The 19,585-nt window shown below is 42.7% G+C and overlaps 3 protein-coding genes across 4 annotated transcripts; all 3 read right to left on the bottom strand.

Annotated features, from left to right (window-relative positions):
- Positions 1-837: 837 nt before the first annotated feature.
- Positions 838-9,526, bottom strand: LOC108883598 (RNA-binding protein MEX3B). Of its 2 annotated transcripts, none has more exons than XM_051070084.1 (4): positions 8,978-9,526; positions 7,849-8,430; positions 5,929-6,170; positions 838-5,817 (listed from the first exon to the last, which is right to left on the bottom strand). In XM_051070084.1, the coding sequence occupies exons 2-4, from the start codon at positions 8,357-8,359 to the stop codon at positions 4,597-4,599; spliced, it is 1,974 nt and encodes a 657-aa protein (XP_050926041.1). In that variant the 5' UTR covers positions 8,360-8,430; positions 8,978-9,526; the 3' UTR covers positions 838-4,596. The 2 variants fall into 2 exon arrangements, with proteins under 2 accessions (XP_050926041.1, XP_018532454.1); XM_018676938.2 differs by having other exon boundaries at positions 7,849-8,433; positions 8,978-9,523.
- A 739-nt stretch (positions 9,527-10,265) lies between these two features.
- Positions 10,266-15,550, bottom strand: mbd3a (methyl-CpG binding domain protein 3a). Its single transcript, XM_018676939.2, has 7 exons — positions 15,378-15,550; positions 14,272-14,437; positions 13,096-13,233; positions 12,918-13,008; positions 12,631-12,808; positions 11,266-11,421; positions 10,266-11,125 (listed from the first exon to the last, which is right to left on the bottom strand). Exons 1-6 carry the CDS (start codon positions 15,389-15,391, stop codon positions 11,271-11,273), a joined length of 738 nt encoding a protein of 245 aa, XP_018532455.1. The 5' UTR covers positions 15,392-15,550; the 3' UTR covers positions 10,266-11,125; positions 11,266-11,270.
- Positions 15,551-16,636: 1,086 nt separating this feature from the next.
- Positions 16,637-19,482, bottom strand: LOC108883597 (cytochrome b-c1 complex subunit 10). Its single transcript, XM_018676937.1, has 3 exons — positions 19,337-19,482; positions 18,587-18,717; positions 16,637-17,037 (listed from the first exon to the last, which is right to left on the bottom strand). Exons 1-2 carry the CDS (start codon positions 19,384-19,386, stop codon positions 18,597-18,599), a joined length of 171 nt encoding a protein of 56 aa, XP_018532453.1. The 5' UTR covers positions 19,387-19,482; the 3' UTR covers positions 16,637-17,037; positions 18,587-18,596.
- Positions 19,483-19,585: the final 103 nt, after the last annotated feature.

Below are 19,585 nucleotides of genomic sequence, written 5' to 3'. Positions count from 1 at the left end.
CATTAGAGTGAAGATTAAAATAATCCTCATGTGTTTCTGTTTGTTTTCCAGCTGAAATGTGAGAATCTGAGTGAAGTAAACACAGTTGTACCGTACACCAGTATATGTAGCAGGGGTAACTATAAATGAATCTTCCAGTTATTTTCGGTATTACTTAAGGAAACATCCCATCTATGAAGTCAGAAAATAGTGAAAAATGCCTGCGACAGTCTCCTACATCCCATAATGACATCTTTTTTAAAATGTCTTTTTACAGTTCACAATCCCAAAATGTTTGTTTTGCTATAAGGAAAAACAAAGAAAAAGAAGCTAGAGAAGCTGGATTCTTAATATTTGGTCTTTTTGCTTGAAAATTAACTTAGAATATTATTAAAGTTGTTGCTAATCAACTGGTCAATCTCTTTTTAATTTCAGTTTGGTGAAAAACAGTGAAAGAGGTTTGTCAGAATCTGAACTGACCTCCTACATTTGGTCTGTAACTCAGGTATTTATCCATAATGATGTCAAACTGCAATGCATTTTAAAAGCTTCATAAGGAACTTAAATTGATTAAAATGGCTTGTTTTTCTGTTAACTCATCATTTCATCATTACTAGAGCAGGTTTTGTATTCTGATAAAAACACACTAATCGTCAGGGCCCATTACAGTGTTAACATTTTTCTGTTTTTAGCTTTGCAGAGACAAACATGTCTGAGCTGCAGCTTTCTCACCGCACTATTAACTCATGGTCTGATCTGCGGCTCTGATGCAGGTGTCTCTACTGCCCCCGTGTGGTGAAGCTGCAGCCGCACATTCCTCCTCTGCAATCCACAGAAATGAAGACTCGAGACACAAAGTTATTATTTTACAGTAAAAAAATGAAACCAAAAACAAGACTTTATTAAAGAAGCATAAAAAATAAAACTCTTGATACATTTCTCATAACCGTCAAGTCAGCTCAAATTATATGATTATACAATTTCCCCGGCTCACGGTTAAAAGGTCCATAAACTTTCAAATAAAATATATTTCAATTTTAAAATTTCTTCAATAGTTTTCTCATTTTGTTATAAATTGCCTATATGTAGTACACAGGAAATAAGGAAAATAAAAAATGGAAAATAAAAAATAAATTTGAAGTAATAAAAAGGGTCACATTATTGTCTGGGATATTTAGGTAAGCAAATAAATTGTAAAAAATAAAATGTGTAAAAAGTTTTTTTTTTTATCTTAAAAATTATTAGCTAATGCCAGGTGGCTTGAAGACATGCAGATGGTTAACTTACAAATAATGATACATGTTCTTTAGAAACTACACTTATCTTCAATTAAGTCATTTTGCTTTTGAAAACAAGATCCCAATGATTGTATTCAGGGTATATACACACACAGGTCAGGCCTGAAACCTAGTTTGCCAACGTTTTACATTTTGGTTCTGCATACAAAGAGAATTAAAGCAAAAATAGGAGAGCGGAGGCTTGAGGGGGAGTCTTGTCACCCCTTACTGGCGTGGCTCTCTTTGCATCCCCCCCTCTAATCACAAAAAAAGGTCAGAGGTCACTGGCTAGCATGCCTCAGGAAACCCTGTTTTCAAACCTTTAGGAAGGAAATGGGGGAGGGGGTAAGTTTGGCTAAGAAAAAAAAAATAAAAATAAAATAAAAATCAGCAGTCAATCTGAAAAAATTTGTACCTTTTTAACAATTAAACTACTGTACATTAAACCCCAACATTCTCTCATGGGCCAGAAACAAATGTCCCGGTGCAGGACCAGGATCGACATTAGACCCATCTGGCAAAATGCAACACATTTTAATTCTTAAACACTTTGACTGGGACAGTTTGAAGATGGGCTTTAAGATTGGCCTCAACAGACTCACACAGCGGCGGTCACGACTGACAAATTCGCAGCTTTGCATCTGTTCTGAGCATGCACAAGTACAGAGGACGTAACACTCCATGTCAGAGCCCGACGAGGGGCTGGGTTGCCAGTTTTTGGAGGATGAGAACAGGGTTGCCAGGTCTACAGAACTATAAACGGCCCCTCCTTCTACCAACTGGGTTTGTTCGTTCAGTAGGGAGTTGCACCAAAGCACCATGGGATAGCCTTCAGAAAGACTACCAGTTCCAGCTCCTGTGCAGAATTTTTTTTTCCTACACATGAATCAGTGCACTGCTGTGCTCAACCAGGACAGCTGCTTATTAGATTCCTACTGCACCCCCGTCACCCGAGTAGCAAACAAAACAGTCAAGACAGCAAATAAGTTTGACGTTATTCTGACTGGAGCACCAAAGCACAGCAGTAACTGCCCATTTTCTCCAATTATTTACTCAAGTAGAGTTACCCTTTTTTTCCTTGATATTAAAACCCCACACTACGTCCTGATCTGAGACTACCTCCAGGGAGGAGGACATGCTGCGACTGCAGTGTCCTACACTCTGCCAACAGGATCTGAATGTGATGAAAGTGTGGGGGGGACAATTAAGAAAAAAAGTAATTAATAACAACAAGCAAAACATTCTGCAGCTGCTGGGATTTGAACACAAAGAGTGTCTGGAAGCCCTGGGTGACCTAGCTACTAGCTGCCATAAAGGATAAGTTCTTTCCTACTGCGTGAGCCTGAAAAATGTGATCCATGTGTCTGTGCGGTCAGAGGAAGCCCTTGAGAATTAGGTGTGTGTCGTCTTTAATTCATGGCTTGTCTCATTCTATGAGCTGATTCCATTTCATGTTCAAAGGGCCACAAAACAGCAACCATGGTACCATCACACACACCGACGTCGCCCAAATCACCCGTACAGTATTAACACTATCGTAGGCAGTTACTGCAAACTCTTTTTAAAAAACACAAACACAAAAACAGGATGCAACCGCCTCATCTGGAGTTACTCTGTAACGCTATGAAACACAGGACAAATCGCAAAACAACTAACCATATAGTGCACTACATTTGGCCAGGAATACAGCGCTATATGGGTATGACGGTGTGTCATCTGAGAGAGTGCCATACAGCTTTGCTGTGAGAGTGGGGTGGAAGACCAAAACTTAACAAAAACAGTAAGAGCTGTTTCTTTTTGTTTTTTTTTTTTTTTGTTTGTTTTTTTCATTTTTGTTTTTTTGTTTTTTTACTTTTTAGAGGGGCTGGGGAGTTACAGTGCATGGGGAAAAAAAAAATGTTTCGATCAAGCCCCTTTGTTATTGTTTCATGTGGGAGGAGCGGACGTCTCTCCTTAACCTTATTGGACAAAACATTCATGTGTGACATCAGAAAAAGCCCTATCTTATCCTAGAGTTTAAAATATGTCTGTAAGCCACACACTCGACAGTCAAGAGTCAAAAAACTAGTAGAAAACACTAAATGAGCCGATCTAAGTGTAACAGAGTGTGAGAGGAGAACGTCCGGGTGTGGATGGATGAGAGTGTCGGCTTCCTACAAGACTGAGAGTGAAATGAAGGAGAGGGGACAGCGGGACAGAAACCAGACCTTCTCATGGTGAGGACACATAATGATGCCGAACAGCACGTGTGGGCATTATTCTTCTCACACACACTCTCATACACACAAAAAAGAGAGAGAGAGAGAGAGAGATGTAAAGGGATTGTCAGGCAGCCCAAACGTACAGACCTCAGACACATTCCTTCAGAATCACTACTGGTACGTTTCTAAAATTATTAAAGGATAATTAATGTGAATCGATGCAGCAGCCACATTTGAAATGTGGGGCAGACTCATCCAAATTCATCCAACATGTTATTAAGCTTGATCAGGAATTACGAGACGTCTATTAATAGCATTCATTTGGCTTTACTGATGGCTACTTTTTCTTCTGTGGCAACGAGAAACAGGAATTCATCCTTAAGAGGTCCCTCGGGTGTATTGTTCTGCTAGGTGCCTGACTACATGCCGACCTTTAAAAAAGTCCCAAGCTTACAGAAAAATAGCAACTCCACCCCCCCCACCCCACCCATCCACCCACCGCTTCATGTCACAAATACCAGCATGAGTGAGAGCAGGAGGAGAAAGCAAGGGGGGGGGGTTTTGTTGGAACAGTTTGCGTCCTGTCGAGAACATTAAAATGAGGAGTAGAAAAGTGCAGGCCTCACTGACAGCTTCATCGAAAAATATCTGTTAAGTACAAAAGTGTCAAAAGGAAAGGCTGTGAGAGAGAAAGCAGGCAGAGATCTGAAGAAGCCAGAATGAAGAAATGTCGAGACAGACCGGCGGCCAGCGGTGCAGGCTGCTCCGGGTCAAAAATGAAGGCCTGAAGAGAGATAAGACACTAGTTTCCTTCCATAAGTTCACCACCGAGAGACTGTCTGAGCCCCAACTGTCTGCAGACCAGTTTCAATTTACTTCACTCTGAAAATAAGTCATTGTCATTATTATTATTATTATTATTATTGTTATTATTAATCTTGACAGTTATCAGCAATAAATCAACATCCGTATAGTATCATCATCTCTATTAATGTATTTATTATGGTCCATCATGTGTGTGTGTTTGAAGGTTATTAGTGTGAATCCTTCCATCGCCTCCACCACAGCTGGTGCCCCACTCCAGTTCTCTTCCTGCCCCACCCACCCTATTATTTTACCCACCCTCCCTGCCTGGTGCATTAGGAGAAGATGCGGATGCACTGTGTGGTGGGGGTGTGGCAGACGGGGCACTCTGGCTCAGCTGACTGGCAGATTTGCCCAGCGCACTCCATGCAGAACAGGTTGTGGCCGCAAGGCACCAGGGCCGCCGTCACCTCGCTCTCAAAACACACAAAGCAGTCCCTGTTGACACCGGGGCCGACGCCGACCAGACCGGCCACTCCGGGGCCGGAGCCGCCTTTCAGCCGGCTCAGCATCCCGGAGCTGAGGCCCACGCCGCTGCCGCCTCCCTCAGAGTCGGTAGGAGAGCCGCCGGGCAGGGAGGAGGCCGAGCAAGAGGAGTAGCCGGTCGACGAGCCGCCAGAGCTGGAGCTGGACGCTCCGGAGAAGGAGCCGCCGCCCGCGCTGCCGGACTGTAGCCAGGAGAGAGTGCTGAGGGGGTCACTCTGTGCACGACGGGCCAGCGGGTGATCCAGAGGGCCAACGCCTGTGTCCTGAGGCAGAGTTGGAGACAATCGTGGAGTGATGGCACCACCGCTGAGGCCACTGCTGTTGCGACGTAAAGGCTGCTGCTGCTGGGAGGAGCCGGCTGTCTTAGTGCCCGTTCCACCGTTGACGAAAGGCGCCCAGATGTTGGAAGCACTGAACTCAAAGCCCAGTTCATCTGAGGAGGGCAGCCCTGGGGTGGAGTCGCCCCCGAAATTGAATCCTCCTCCAGCGCTGCTGGAGCCTGTGCTAAAAGGGCTAGTGGGGCTGCCTCCCTCATTGGCTTTGCGGGTGGCGCTGAAGCTGTCTGAGCTCATCCCGCCATTGTGCGTGTGGTAGGCGACTGAGGAGGACATCTTCCTGCTGGAGGAGTGGTGCATGGACATGGGAAGAGGAGGGGGAGGGGAGGGTGGAGGAGGAGGGGGGGCAGAATGGTGGCCGGTAGCCCTGGACCACAGAGACGCCCCCAGTCCTCCACTCAGGGAGCCCAGGCCTTCCAGACTGACGTCAGTGCCGTTGGTGTGGAAGTCATTGTCTCCCTGCAGGTCTACAAAGGTTCCAGTTCGCAGGGTGATGTGGGTCTCAATCTCTTCTCTTGCACGGTCCACGTTTTCCGGCATCCCGGTCACCTCGAACACAGGATCTTTCTCTCGACTGGGTGTCACGATGTAGGTGTGAGTCTGCTGCTGGATACGCTTGATAGTTGCTCCCTTTGGTCCAACAACTAAACCAACTACTCTGTAGGGCACCCTCACCTGGATCAATGATACACAAATATTTTTATCTCTGAAAAACCAGAACTTTACTTTCTAGAGAAACTAAGAGTAAAACACAGCATGATGACTGAGCCATGGTGGTTTCTGTACCTGTATGGTGGTCTGTCCAGGTAAGTGTGGTGGTCCGGGGAGAGAGCCCCCTCCTCCAGGTCCTCCAGCTTTGCAGCGGGATGCCCGGATCATAGAGAAATGCTCAGCTGCAGAGACAATTTCACGCTTGGCCATTTCAACGTCCTCCCTGCGTCCCGTCACGATGAAAACGGGATCCTCGCCCCTCACTGGAGTCTTTATGTAGGTGTTTGTTTTGGCACGCAAGGCTTTAATCTTACAGCCTGGATACAGAGAGAAGAAGCACGCACACATTAGTTTTATGACAAAAACACAATAACACTTCGCATACACACACCCACACACATTTGTTTACCATAACAATACAGGTGTGAATATGTTATGTGCACAAACAAGTTATCAAATAAAACTGGTTCATTTAAGCACTCAGTTGCCCGTTTATGAAAACCTTACGAAACTAATGCAGTCTGGTACAACAGCCCTGCAATAAATCCTTTTATCGAGGCTGAAAGGTGTCGATCCAACTTTGTAGGTGGCAGTTAGTGCCGTTGTTTTTAGTATTCAGTCTACTCTCATTGATATTATTCGGGAGAATATATTAAAAACACCTCTCGGCATAAAGCAACAGGATTCAGCTGCACCACACACTACAGCCTTTAAAATGGCATTAAAGTTGAATCAACACCTCTCTAAAACAGTGAAAACTGAACATTGTGAGGGTTTATTAAAGGATTACTGTATGAGACTGATTGTGATTGTGTGATTATGTTATATAAACAAACAAGTAGCCTCTGAATATGTAGACAAATAGTGAATCAGCATGCTCAGCTCCACTGTGTATAATAAGGGGGTTGAACAGTCAAAAACAAACACCAGCAGGACAGAACTCCAGAGAATATCATGTTATTTTTAATACAGACTGACCATTTTCACATGAATGTATTCAAATCAGTGGGCGCGTTTAGGCAGCAGGTTTGCAGGTTATTCATAAAGAGCCTGTCTGCCCAAATACACCGTCAATGGCTGCTGCACTGCTTGTGTCAACTCATGTTGCTCCACCAGCACAGACTGTGTGCGCTCTGTTTCTTTAAATATGGACGGTTCATTCCCGGCGACCAATAGGGCGCGCAGAGTGTGATGTCATTCTGGGAAGCAGAAAGCATGGCTTTTTCAAACAAAGAGAACAATGCCATAACGCTGCCGCGGCCGCGACGGGCGATCCAAACCCACAACACGAGCCCGGGGAAAATGTGAAGCATGTGTCGATAAAAACAAAGAGGAAAAATTGCGTGTATAAAACGCTACGGCTCGTAGCGCGAGCGGCAGCATCGGCAGACAGAGCTGGGTGCAGGGCGTAACACCGCCCAGTCCCGTGTTTGTGCGCCTGCTGCCCCGTTTCAGCCTAAAATCTGCTCAGCAAAGACAATAATAATCTGCCATAAACATATATATGAGTTGGAAATGAGAGTTCACTGTTCAAATCTGCCTCTTAAGAGCCGTGATATATAAAATGAGCATATTTCGGTGTATTTCCTTTGTTTGGTGCAGGCTGCTAGACATGTCCAGACTCCCGACAATCTGCCGCTTTGTCTGACCCTCTCCCACCCCTCCCCCTCCCTCCTACTCATCAACCACACTCTCTCACTCACTCTCTGTCAAGGCATTGTCTAAATACTGCTAAAAACGGCACCAAAATACAGCAGGTATGGCATTTTAATGGAGTACCCGCATTATGTTGACGTTAAAGACCCAAACAGTTAGTGCGGTCCGACCACAGCACCGAGACCAGGCTGTAAAAAGTTCAGAGACCCTCCTCCTCACCCAGGAGCCACCCAAACAAAGAACAACCAGGCTGCATGCTGTCTGAACAAGCTGTCCATAAACATAAACAACATTTAATTTCTCCCTCGGAAAAGCATCACACACACTCAGGGCTCTTACCTTGTCTCCCCACTATTTCAGCCACATGTTCAGAGCTGGGGACAGGCACACATTCAGTCATGTTGACACTTCTTTTCCTGCTGCAGAGGACGGAGCTTTGTTCCCCGTGGAGCATGGAGTGCGAGCCGGTCATGTGGTACCCGCCCGAGCCGTAGTACTCCGGGGATGGAGAGCAGGACGTCGGCGAGTCCCGCGACCCGCCAGGATGCTCCAGCATCTGTAGGTCCACGTAGCCCCCTCCACCCACGCCGTTGCAGCTCTCAGAGCCGGGACCCTGAGTCCCTTCCAGAGAGTCGACCAGCCCGCCGCCTCCGCTACCGCCGCCGCCCCCACAGTCCACTTTCTCCAGGGCCATGAGTGACAGCTGGTCCAGGGCGAAGCGGAGCGCCTCTTGGTGGTCCTCTTCCCGGGACTCCTGGTCTGTCTCTCGGGGCAGACCGACCCCGTTGTGCTGGCTGCTGATCACCACGTCGTGGTCCATAATCTCGGGGTGGAATAAAGGGCTAGGCATAGTCTCTCCGTGGATCTCACATCAGATCACGGATGCCTGTTTGTTGGGAGTGAGCGCACCCTCTTCTTCTTCTTCTGAAATAAAAAAAAAATGAGAAAGCAACAAAAAGTCAAGTGTTTGTTTATCACTTAACACACAAAACAAGACTGGGGGTGAGCCCCGTGGAGCCACAGGTCATTCATAAACACCAGCGGGCAGTAATAGTGTTGATTTGGGCGCCTTGCTTTGTCTGTTGTTGCTTCTTTTCTGACAACAGAAACCATCCAGCCTGGTTGTTTTGTCAGGATAAAGCATGCCCCTCTTTAACACAAGGGAACAAACTGTTTCCCCGCACAGATAACAAAAACCTTTGTGGCACTAACTTTAGCCACTCCTGTGCGTGCTGCTCGAATCAAAAATATGTAGATAAAAGAAGGATATGAGCTGTTGTTAGCTTCAACAGCCAAGCTAACAGGCTAGCTCCACACAGTCGGCACTCAGTCACGTTGCCGACCCCTTTGTTTGGGAGCACCGCGGCTAGCTGTTAGCTCAGTTCTGTCAGCCGAACTTGGGATCTCTCTCAAAGGCAGCCGTGTTGATTTTTAAAATTAAACAAGTGCGAAAACCACATCAACTTACTTTGTCTTGCCTTTGTCGACGAGGTCCTGTCTTCGGCTGTCGCCCTGCTCTTGAGGGAAAGATGAGAAGCAGCCAAGAGGAGAAGGAGGAGGAGGAGACCAGTGCTGTGCTGTGCAGCGCTAGGGAGCTAGCGGGTTAGCTAACTAGCAGGCTAAATGGGGGGCGTAGGAGAAAAACGTTTAAAAACGCAAAGGAGGGCACTCTTGTTTTTCCTCTGTCTGGAGAGTCAAACCGTACTCCTGGGAGTGTCACTGGCTCCTCATTCTGCGCACCGTCAGGGAGACCGCAGCTGAAATCCAAGGTTAGCAGTTGCCTTTTAGTTAAAAAAAAATATACAGTGATTCTCGGCTCTGTGCTGCTGCTGCTGCCTGACCCCGGTCGGTCCGCCGCCTTTGTCTCGCCAGGCGCACGCCGCTCCGTCTCCCGCACACGGCACTGACGTCACCCGCGACACAACAATGGGTTCAAAGGCCACATGCAGCAAGGAGAGAGCATCAACGCAAAGCCACTGTCACTGCCATTGTGTCTGCCAGTCTGCAGGGCACTATTTTATTTTCCTTTTTTAATACATGTTTATTTTATTTATTAATTTTTTTTTGCATCCTGGCTGCTGATAAAATGTGGTCACGGCTGGGTGTGTTCATCATGGCTACCAATGAGATGTTTTGGGTGGTCCAGCTACAGCACTGAATGATGCTCATGCAGTGTGGGTGCGCGCACACATGTATTTGTGTTCTAAAAATTCACAATAAGAGGAATCACATAAGGGCAATGGGTTCATCTTAAATAAATGGTTAAAATAAGATATTAAAAGCACTATTGTGCTATTGTCTAGAACCCAAAACCGAGATATATCAAAGACAGGTTCGCATTTTATCAAGTTTATCTTAATACAACACTCACATGACCCTATGTACACTGAATGTGTTTTTGGTGGCTGTTATTATTGCTCCTGTCCATTTTGCCTTTTAATAAACGATCCCCTCTTAAAGTGATTCTTGTTAATACCAAATTTCCTTTGTGTTTTGAGCTGTGGTGGAGCTATAGTGACACAAAGAGGGAATTTAGTAGTAAAAAGATACGTTCTTGGTTTGACTAACCGCTGAAGCCTCATTTTAGCAGTGGTTGAATGGTTGTGGATTTCATTTTGCTTTGGGAGGGGATTTCCTCACATACAATCAGAAGTGCATATGGGTATGTGAGTATTGTTTTAAGATAGGCTGTCTACCTTAGCCTCTTAAATGTATGAATGATAATGACCAAAAACAAACAAATAAACAACACACTCTTACACCAGTAACAAAAGAGCTGCATTTATTTGACAGTGACAGAGTGACAAATAATGAATCTTGTAATGAGGTACAGTATATCAGGTTATGAGGTACATCAGTGTTGTATTTGTTTTTTTTTTTTGTTGTTTTTTTCTGAGGGTACACATTTTCTTTTACTGTCTAAATTCAAATGTAGTTGGCAAAACAATACTGATAATTCTTCTGTCAATACAAATAAAGACTTAAAAACTATGTAAACTCAGGTTATTTTGAGAAACAGTTGAACTGTAAAAAAATTGAGTCAAACAAGCTAAATGTGATTATTCACAGCCACAGGAGTGCTGTGTGCATGTAAACATACAGCAACCTACACAACACTGCCTACAGTGCCCGTGTTCATATAGAAAAGAGCAACATGTTCTTGCTGATCAGTTAAAAAGAAAACACACTCCAGGGTTGAACAGATACGTTATATCACTCACTCACATGCACGCACACGCGCGCGCACACACACACATACACACCACTTTTCATTCACATACATCAGATTTGTGTTTTTAACTTTGAGCTTGAATAGCTGTTAACTGTGTGTAACACTGTATTAGATAGAGCACCATACACAACTGTCAGACATTAGTAGAGGTAAAAAAAAAAATGAAAATGAAAACTTACACTCAAAGCACCCTTTCAGGATTACATGGTAACATGTAAAGAATAGAATAAAGATAAAGAAAACACTCTTTGTTTAGGTTAACAAAAATCTGTAGAACATCTGCATTTAGGGTATATTTCAGTTACAAGTGTATAAAAAAATCTTCATGGAGCCAATTATTTGAAAATGAAATAAGTTTACCAGTAAACTTCATGTCAAACAAACCTGTGGGAGAGATGAGACAGAGACATGTTAATTGTTTAGGGGTGTACTTCAGTGCAAAGCAGTGTAAGATAATCAAAGGGTGGGAATGGATGGAGCAATAAAAACAGGATGGCAGCAATATGCTAATCAATGCCACATACCTTGGCTATAATTCCTCCTTGCCCACCTGCTCAACCTTCTCTTCTACTTTGCTGGCTGCTGCGTCTGCAGTGGTGTCCTCTATATGAGCCAACATGTCGGCCATTAGGGCTTCCTCCAGCCGCCTCCTCACATTCTGCACCAGGTCCTCCTGCTTCCTGGAGGACAAAGACAAGGAAAAAATTAATAGCTACTGCTAATGAAAACAAACCTATCACAGCAAGGGATTTAGTTTCAACATCCTCACAAGTGATGTAATGTGTGTGTATAGCAATTTAATGTGTTCAGTCATTGTGCACAATATTTAGTTGTTATATCATCATCTGACAGCCACCAAAGCACAGTGCAGAGCAATTCACAGCTGAGCAGTTTTGGCTTGAGTGACTGCAGGGACAGTTCCCCTAATACTGGCTCTACACTCGTCACCCACTGAACTTAACAGGTTCAAAAGCAGCAACACAAAACAACATCAGTACAGCAGAGTGTGTAATGTGTCAGAACCTACCACAGTCACCCCTTATAACCAGATTATGTACACAATGGAGGGTTACTTTGCTGTAGGATTATTCAGTTCTGAGTGACCCAGTTGAACCAAGGACTTTTGATCTTTGTAATAGTGAGTCAGTGTCTAAAACTACACAACAATTCACCAACAGATTAAGGTACAAATGCATAAAAAACACAACAGAGTCTTAAAGTCTCCACACCTAACTACTGAATACAATGTATTGTGTATGTGTATTTTTGTCTCATTTATAGTATAGTAGTAGGACCTGTGGGTAGAAGCTGCTACAGGTCAACAGAAATGAAAAGTAGAAAACAGAAACTTCCTCTTCACAACACCAGAGTTAAAAAAAGACAGTAGAGCAGTGACAGTAACAGTAGTAACAGCGTGGTAACTATTTAAGGCGACCCCTGCATTTTTTCAGCTTGGTGCTCTTTCTCAAGCAAAGGACACATGTACACACTCTATGTGACAGCAATAACAACATTTTCACTAGTTCAGTGACTTTTCATCATTTCCCCAAACACCAGTCCTAACATGTTGCACTACTGTGTTACTGGGTGTATGTGCCACAAGGAACTGCACTTCTACAGTTTACTTATGTTACATTTGATACTTTGAATGACCATGTGTTTGAAATGATTCATGTTAAAATCATGTTTATTTGAAAAGCTGCAGGAGGCTCAAAACAACTGCCCTGAGATGCACTGTTACACACAAGTCTTCATTTCCCTGTATCTCTATAACAGAGGTGGCGAAAGGAAAGTTATCACGGCCCATAGATCCACAACAGCCACATTTGTGGGAAATACACTGGGTTGACATATCTATTACAGCTGTGTTACGTGTGTGAACATCTCACCTGATGTCATCATCAGTCACTACAAAGGCTTTGCACAGAGGCTGCGATGTGTTGAGCCAGACTCCAGGATTTTTCTCCACTGCAGCGGTGAGCTGTCCGGTGACAGGTGCAGGGCTGGTGTGCAGTGCACTGGCAATGGAGGAGAGCAATGTCTTATCTGAACAGGCAGGCCCCACACCTAAGAAGAACAACAACCAAAAAAAAAAAAAAACAGAGGCACAGGTCAACATGTTGTAAATTCTTATTTTGAATTACACATGACAGTCATGTTTTTAGGTTCCTCTCACCCTGTAAACCTTTGGGAAGATCCATAGTTTTCACCAGTTCCTCTGCAATATCAAAGGCATTTAACCCGTTCAGCTTCCTCTCCCAGAACAACTGAAGATTCAAGCAAAGAAGAAGGCCCTTGTTAAGTGTATGACAGAGAAGAACTGAAATGTGCACATTTTCTGCCCTCTGACTTACTTGTTTGGGTTGGTCCACAGCCTTCTGCGGGTCTGTCTTCACCTTGTTGTTGGGGTGATTTGTTACCTTGGTCACTGGCTGTTTGAAGATGGAGGCCGTCTGTCGAACTGGTAGTGTTGTGTTCAAATCAGGCTTGGCCTTTAAGAGAAACAAAAACAACAACATGACTTATTCTGATAACTGTCTTTTATCAATTTTCTATCATAATACAACAATAACTTTAAAAGCCATTGAATATCTTACATAGTACAGTCATTGGTCAGCCATAAAACAATGACTGTGGGAGAGGTTCAACAGTGAGGGAGTGAACAAAGCTGTCTATGTCAACTCTTCCATATCAGCTGCGATTTAGATGAGTCCAAAATTTGTCCTTATTTTCTACCCAGTGTTGAAATTCAACCTATAAAATATAGGTATATATTTGTGTCAGAAATTAAAATTTATTAGTCAGTAGAGTAATCTATTAAATGTTTATTATGTGGGTCACATTGAATGAGTGAACAAGAGTGATTTCAGACAGAGCAACTGTTTACACAGCTGTTGCCATGGCGACTTATCATTTACAGCTTTATGGTAGGCTGGCAAAGAAAGCTACTGTTAAAAAAAAAAAAGTCACATGACATCTTAACTACTGTTTGCCAGAAGTCACATGGGACACTTTGAAGTGGAAGAAGGCTCCATGGTCTAATGAGATCTAAACTGACTTCTGTTTTTGGCTGTACTAATTATAATAAACACTTTGTCTTGAGTTCAAAACAAAACTCTGGATGTGTCCTGGATTGGCTAAATTGGTGCAGAATTTAAACAATCCAGGCAGGTGCTAATACAACTTTATAGAGCATGAGCAGGTTTACAGAGAAGACTGTGAGAAAATGTCTAGATATACAAAGCTGATATAGACCTATGCACAAAGATACAAGGCTGATGTTACTGTCAAAGGTGCCTCCACTGTTCAGTTTAACACGTAAGACTTTTACTTTGTTGGTCACTGCCAAACAGCACAATTAAAAACACTCTGATTCCGTTATACAAAAACAATAAAATGAAAAAGTCTGAAGGAGGTAAATATGTTTTAAGGGCAGTGTCCAGAGCACCCTGTAAATTCTGTTAAAGGTTATAATTTCCCCTCGAGCAGTCATTAATGCCTCACACTTCCAAAACCAAACACAGTCTCACCCTGATTTGATGGTTGATGTCGTAGAGATTCTTGTGCCTGCTGCGCTGCACTTTGTTCAGGAGCGACCCTCCGGCCCGGGACTGATTGGCATTCACGTCTGTGTGAAGGTTGCTTCCCAGACCACGGACTATCTGGGGCTTGTGGAGGATGCGCTTAACAGGTATACTAGAGAGAAAACCAGGAAAATCATAATCATCACTGATCTTTTCAATAACTGTAGATTTAAATCAGTTATGGCCCTGGACGTCCACACATGACGTCTCAGTTAAACCTCTTCACAGCCTGAAGTTGAACTTGGATTCCTGAGATCGACTAAATGAAAACAACTTTGAATAGAATCAGAAGATGTAGGTGTAAGTCCTTCCAGGCTTCGTTACATCATCTGTGGTTGTCCCTCCCTGACAGGTGCAATGACATGGAGTCAGTAGATGTCAATCAAGCACATTTGTACACACCAACACTGTCTTTAAAGACGTTTAATCAGCCAACCTGAAAACACCGGTGTGGACGTTCTTTGGACATGCGAGAGAGGCTTTGAGGTAAATTTATTGACTGCTAGAGTTTTGCAATTGGAAAAACAAAACAGACTGGCTGCCTGTTGAAGTGAATCAACGTGCTCAGAGTGAAGTGTAACTCTTCAAGGTACTGGCACGCAGAGGAAACAGTGGTGAGCTACACACGAGGCAGCATATTCCCAAGTTTTCCAAGTTTCCAAGTTTTAACATGGCCACTGTGCTGTAGACGAGACTCTTTTATATCATATTTAACATAAAAGGTGTTAAGTGTGCCGGGGCCCATCGCACCGCAAGTCAAGCGTGTGTAAACAATGAAACTTAGCTAGCTAATCAAGCTAGCAGCGGCGTCGTTAACATCAACGTACCAGCAGCTAGCGTATCAGTTACTGCTGTTCAAAGTTTCCTAACGTAATAAAAACCAAAACTCTCTAAAGCCTACGTTTAGCTACAGTAACACAAAGTGTAAAGAAATAATCCAGAGCCGTCCATTTGCTGCTGAGCGTTTCTCAACAGCAAAACGCATGCATGCATTTCCTGCAGAGAAACTTTCATTCTAACGTCTCCTTCGACTACACATTTAAAAGTCCCACCTTTTTCTTTCCATGGTTCCGGTGTTGTCTTGATTTTCTTGCCTGTGGTACTGGCTTATGAAAGAAAAGAAGCCAGCTCGTTGCTTCTTAATTCAGTCATGAATTTACACCGTGTCCGGTTTGTTATCGATCCCCGCTGTCTGTCTCCCGTCAGGACCTTTACGACTGTAGATCACTCCGCCAACCCCCCTAACATAATGAGCACTGTAATCCATCCGCCACACCCATGTTAGCTAGTGCGAAAATTATCGCATGGCAACTATGTAGTACCTTATTTGAATATTTTAATTTTGTGCAACTTTGTACCCTTATTCCACTACACTGTACTTTTGAGGGAAATACTGTGATATAATTACATTAAATACTGCATTAATATTGTAAACTTGACTCCACTAAATCTATATTACAGCTATAATTACTTTACAGACAGAGCTGTTACATGCTAAACATGATAAACTCAGATCTGTACTTAGAGCAAACTATAAATAGTGGTAGCAGCAGTTTGATGTGGCACCACCAGCACCTGCTACAACATTAAAATGCTGTTTACAGGTAAACATATCCCTGAATTACAGATTTCTGAAAGCATCATTTTCTATAAGTGTTTTTACTTGTTCATTTTGTTGCCAACACTTTTAGTAGACTGGAATTTGAGTCACGTTACGTAATTAAACTTTAAGGATCTGAATACTTCCTCCAGAAATGCAATATACAGGCATGAGATTAGTTGTACAGTTATTAGTTATGCTTGAAAAGGTAGACGTGATCCATGAGCACATAGAAACACCTGCTATGCAGATTTATAATACAAGAAAAGCAGCCCTACTGTCTGAGTGGAAATTGCCATCAGTCTTGAATCAATTCACAAGATTGGTGGTATGACAGTGTTAGCTGATGCTTTAAAAAATCTGTTTACATCAGTATTGTCCATCAACATGAGTAAATCAGTCTTTTATTTTGAAACATAAAATACTGGATTTTCATTTTGTCGCTAAATATACCTTTAAAATGATCATTTAAATGTGACTGATTAGGCTCATAAGTGACAGATTTACACACTGGAAGCACAATTCAGTTACTATGTCCCTTAATCAGTGATGTGTACACAAGTCCCAGCAAACTGATGCCCAACTCCACTCATGAGTCTGTATTCAGGAAGATTTGTAAGTAATTAACAAGACATTGAGAGCAGGGAAACACTTTGAGCATCAAAATCATTTCATCCATTGCAAATGTAATAATTACACACAACCACGATATAGGATAAATCTCACATACTTTACTTCTTCTTCCTCTCCTCAAAACAATTACATCATGAGACAAAGGACAGATTTTTATTTTGAATCAAGTTTGATCCACACACACAGAAAACTGATGGTTAAAATAAATACCTGATCCCGAACTAAGTAGGAAAAGAAAACAAAAGTCCATTCATCATCTCTGTTTTCATCTTCCTTCCATTTGCGGTTTCACTGGTGGAGGAAAGTTGAAATGCCGAACCCTGCTGCATTTCAGGTGGATGTTGGTAGTGAACAGTTCAATGCTTGCTTGAGCTGTAGGGTGAAGATGACAAGCTTCCACCTGCCTGGCATTCAGGTGGACGACAGTGTGAGGTACCGGCTGCAGCAGCTCTTGTTCTTTATAAAAAAACAGCACCGACCTGGCAGCAGAAAACAAAGAGTCATTATGTTGTAGAGAAAAAAAATGTGGTTTTGGTGTAACAGGAGATTCAAATATCTATTCAAGGCTGGAGGGAAAGTTTGAGTAGCATAGTTAGAACTATCAGCCTTTCACTTGTGCGCCATATTTTATTCTGACAGCAGTATGCAAAATTCACTCACCATCCAACACTATACTTGACCTTATTCAAGGATTTGTGGGTTAAACCAAAGGTCCAAACGCTATATATTTCCACTGGTTTCTTTTTTTATTCGAATCTGCCACATACAGTTACAGCCTTAAAATAGACCACTGTCCTGGATTCTGGTCTCCTGACACCTCTAAACTGCCCAGTGTATTGTCCCTGAATTTCACTTCGTTTATCATTTCCACAGTCCTGACAGTTTTCTAGTCCCTGCTGTTGAGAAGTACCCCACAAATATCTTCCCACCACCACTATGGTCCTTAAAAACACAGTGGAAGAAGCAATGCCCAGAGGTAAGGACCTAACCTGAATAAATGCCAAAAGACACCTGACAGATGTCTTCTTTATTTTAACGTCTCACATTTCTTAATCACATTTTCCATCTTGACACTGTTACAAACATCCTCAAAGATGTGTTAGAAAAAAATTAAAACTGCTCTGGTTATTTTCCTACTTGGAAACATTAATAAGATTTGCACATGTTTTCTTCACCACAGTTCCAGTGTGAATAAAATCAACACAGAGAGAGCAAACTTAACTTCCTTTGACTTTCTACTTGTTAAACTAAACTATGTAAACAACAAGTGTGTCCCTAAGCATGAGGTCACGACTGCCTTGACACAAACGTGCAGTCTCAGAGTTGTTTCAGAATGAACTACACTGGATATGACAGTAAGGTTGCGGTGTGTGTTTAACAGGTTTTAGACATTACTATACTTCTATCAGATGAAGGCATAAAGTAATATTGAGCTATGACCACGAAGACAATAGTTGCTGATTATTTGCTGAAACAGGGGGTAAATCTCCGTGCAGTGCTGCCGCTGTAATAAATGGGAACAAAGATCCTCTATGCCCAACTAACACGTAACATGTGAAAAGACTCCATATGGAATTTTTCATGTGTGAATGAAAAATGAAAAAAGTGTGAATGGTAGTAGTTCCACTCTCTACAGTTACACAGCAGACATTAATACTAGAAATAGATGGGTGTATGCCTTAACAACCCTGTGGTAAAAGAATAATGATGATCTAATCAATAGGAGAGAAGAAAAGTTTTTGTCTAGATTAATGAAAACAGAGGGCAGCAATAAGACAACATGTAAAAAATGTGATTAAACACTTTCAGCAGTCGGTCAAAAGACAAATTTAGATGTATATATAGGCTGGGACTGAGCAGGCCCATACTATATTTACACAACAGACAGCAGTGTCAGGTTCTCTACTCAGGCACAGTGGATGCAGAAATAACGATGCTGACTGTGATTACTGTGCCTGAAACAAAAACACTCATCACATGCCGTCCAACTTCCTCTACTTTTACTGAGTGTCTGCAGTGATCTCTTACCCGAGTGCCACTACTCGTCCTTCTTGAATTTGCCGCTGACGTAAGGGACATAATCCAAAATCAATCGCCAATCTGTGAAATGGACCAGAGCTACGCCTCCAGCTGTGCCCCAAACAGCCAAGGTTGGGATCCTGAGGAGTAAAGAACATTACAGAGACTTGTCATTTTTCTTTTACTTAAGTTGAAGATTAAATGAAATGAATTCAGCTGATAAGAGAAAAAAAATTAACAAAAAACTTTTAATCTGGTGAGAATCTAGGATATTTCAGGAGATAAAAACAAGCTGACGAGGCAGGGTTTTTTATGAGCTGAAAAGTGATTTTGTAAAATAACTATCAAACACCCAAGTATCAAACATTAAGTGCGAATTAACAATTAAGAAGTGCAGAGACAAATGTGAGGAGATGCTAGTTCCTGAATATATCAATCTAAAGTGAAAACAACAGCTCCAGCCCTTGAGGTGAGACCAGTCAGCCAATTGTTACCCTAACCCTAACCCTAACCTTTGCTGCGTGACCAGGTGGAAAAATAACAATCGTTGGGGAAAAATAAATAGATTCAAAAAATTAATCTTAACGATCTTTAGCTTGAGTTTAGCTGTCACAGAGCTACAGTCAGCTTATCACCCAAAGCGATGACCTCGGCTAGGCTAATAGCTAATGTTAGCCAAGGACACATCGAGATTCTGTCAGCCCAAGTCTGGGTTCTTTACGCTTCTACGACAAATACGATATGAAAAACACATCTTACCACAACTTGGCGATGGAGATATACTTCTGACCGATCACTTTACTCAACATTTTGGCTAAAATGTGTCTTCCTGACACTAGACGCGCCGCTTTGAAAGCTTGAAAGAACTTCCGATTTTCTTCTGCTGATTATACTTACTGCGCATGTGCGCGGAATACTTCCGGTTACTTGAAAAATAAAAGTTCTTTAAAACAATAAAAGCTGGAGAAAACTAACATCACAGCCACGTAGCATTTATTATGTAAGTGG

This window comes from Lates calcarifer, linkage group LG4 (assembly GCF_001640805.2).
Source record: "Lates calcarifer isolate ASB-BC8 linkage group LG4, TLL_Latcal_v3, whole genome shotgun sequence".
Taxonomy (NCBI): domain Eukaryota; kingdom Metazoa; phylum Chordata; class Actinopteri; family Centropomidae; genus Lates; species Lates calcarifer.
This window is presented reverse-complemented; position numbering and strand designations above follow the sequence as displayed.

Bases quoted from the DNA above. Each gene is read 5' to 3' on its own strand.
- LOC108883598 (XM_051070084.1), bottom strand. From the start codon at position 8,359: ATGCCTAGCCCTTTATTCCACCCCGAGATTATGGACCACGACGTGGTG. The intron at 6,171-7,848 runs GTAAGAGCCCTG...CTCTGTATCCAG, and splicing joins TGAAATAGTGGGGAGACAAG to GCTGTAAGATTAAAGCCTTG. The intron at 5,818-5,928 runs GTACAGAAACCA...TCATTGATCCAG, and splicing joins CTGGACAGACCACCATACAG to GTGAGGGTGCCCTACAGAGT.
- mbd3a (XM_018676939.2), bottom strand. The intron at 13,234-14,271 runs GTGAGACTGTGT...TTTCTCTTAAAG, and splicing joins ACATCAACCATCAAATCAGG to GCCAAGCCTGATTTGAACAC. The intron at 13,009-13,095 runs GTAAGTCAGAGG...TTGAATCTTCAG, and splicing joins CTGTGGACCAACCCAAACAA to TTGTTCTGGGAGAGGAAGCT.
- LOC108883597 (XM_018676937.1), bottom strand. From the start codon at position 19,386: ATGTTGAGTAAAGTGATCGGTCAGAAGTATATCTCCATCGCCAAGTTG. The intron at 18,718-19,336 runs GTAAGATGTGTT...TTTACTCCTCAG, and splicing joins ATCTCCATCGCCAAGTTGTG to GATCCCAACCTTGGCTGTTT.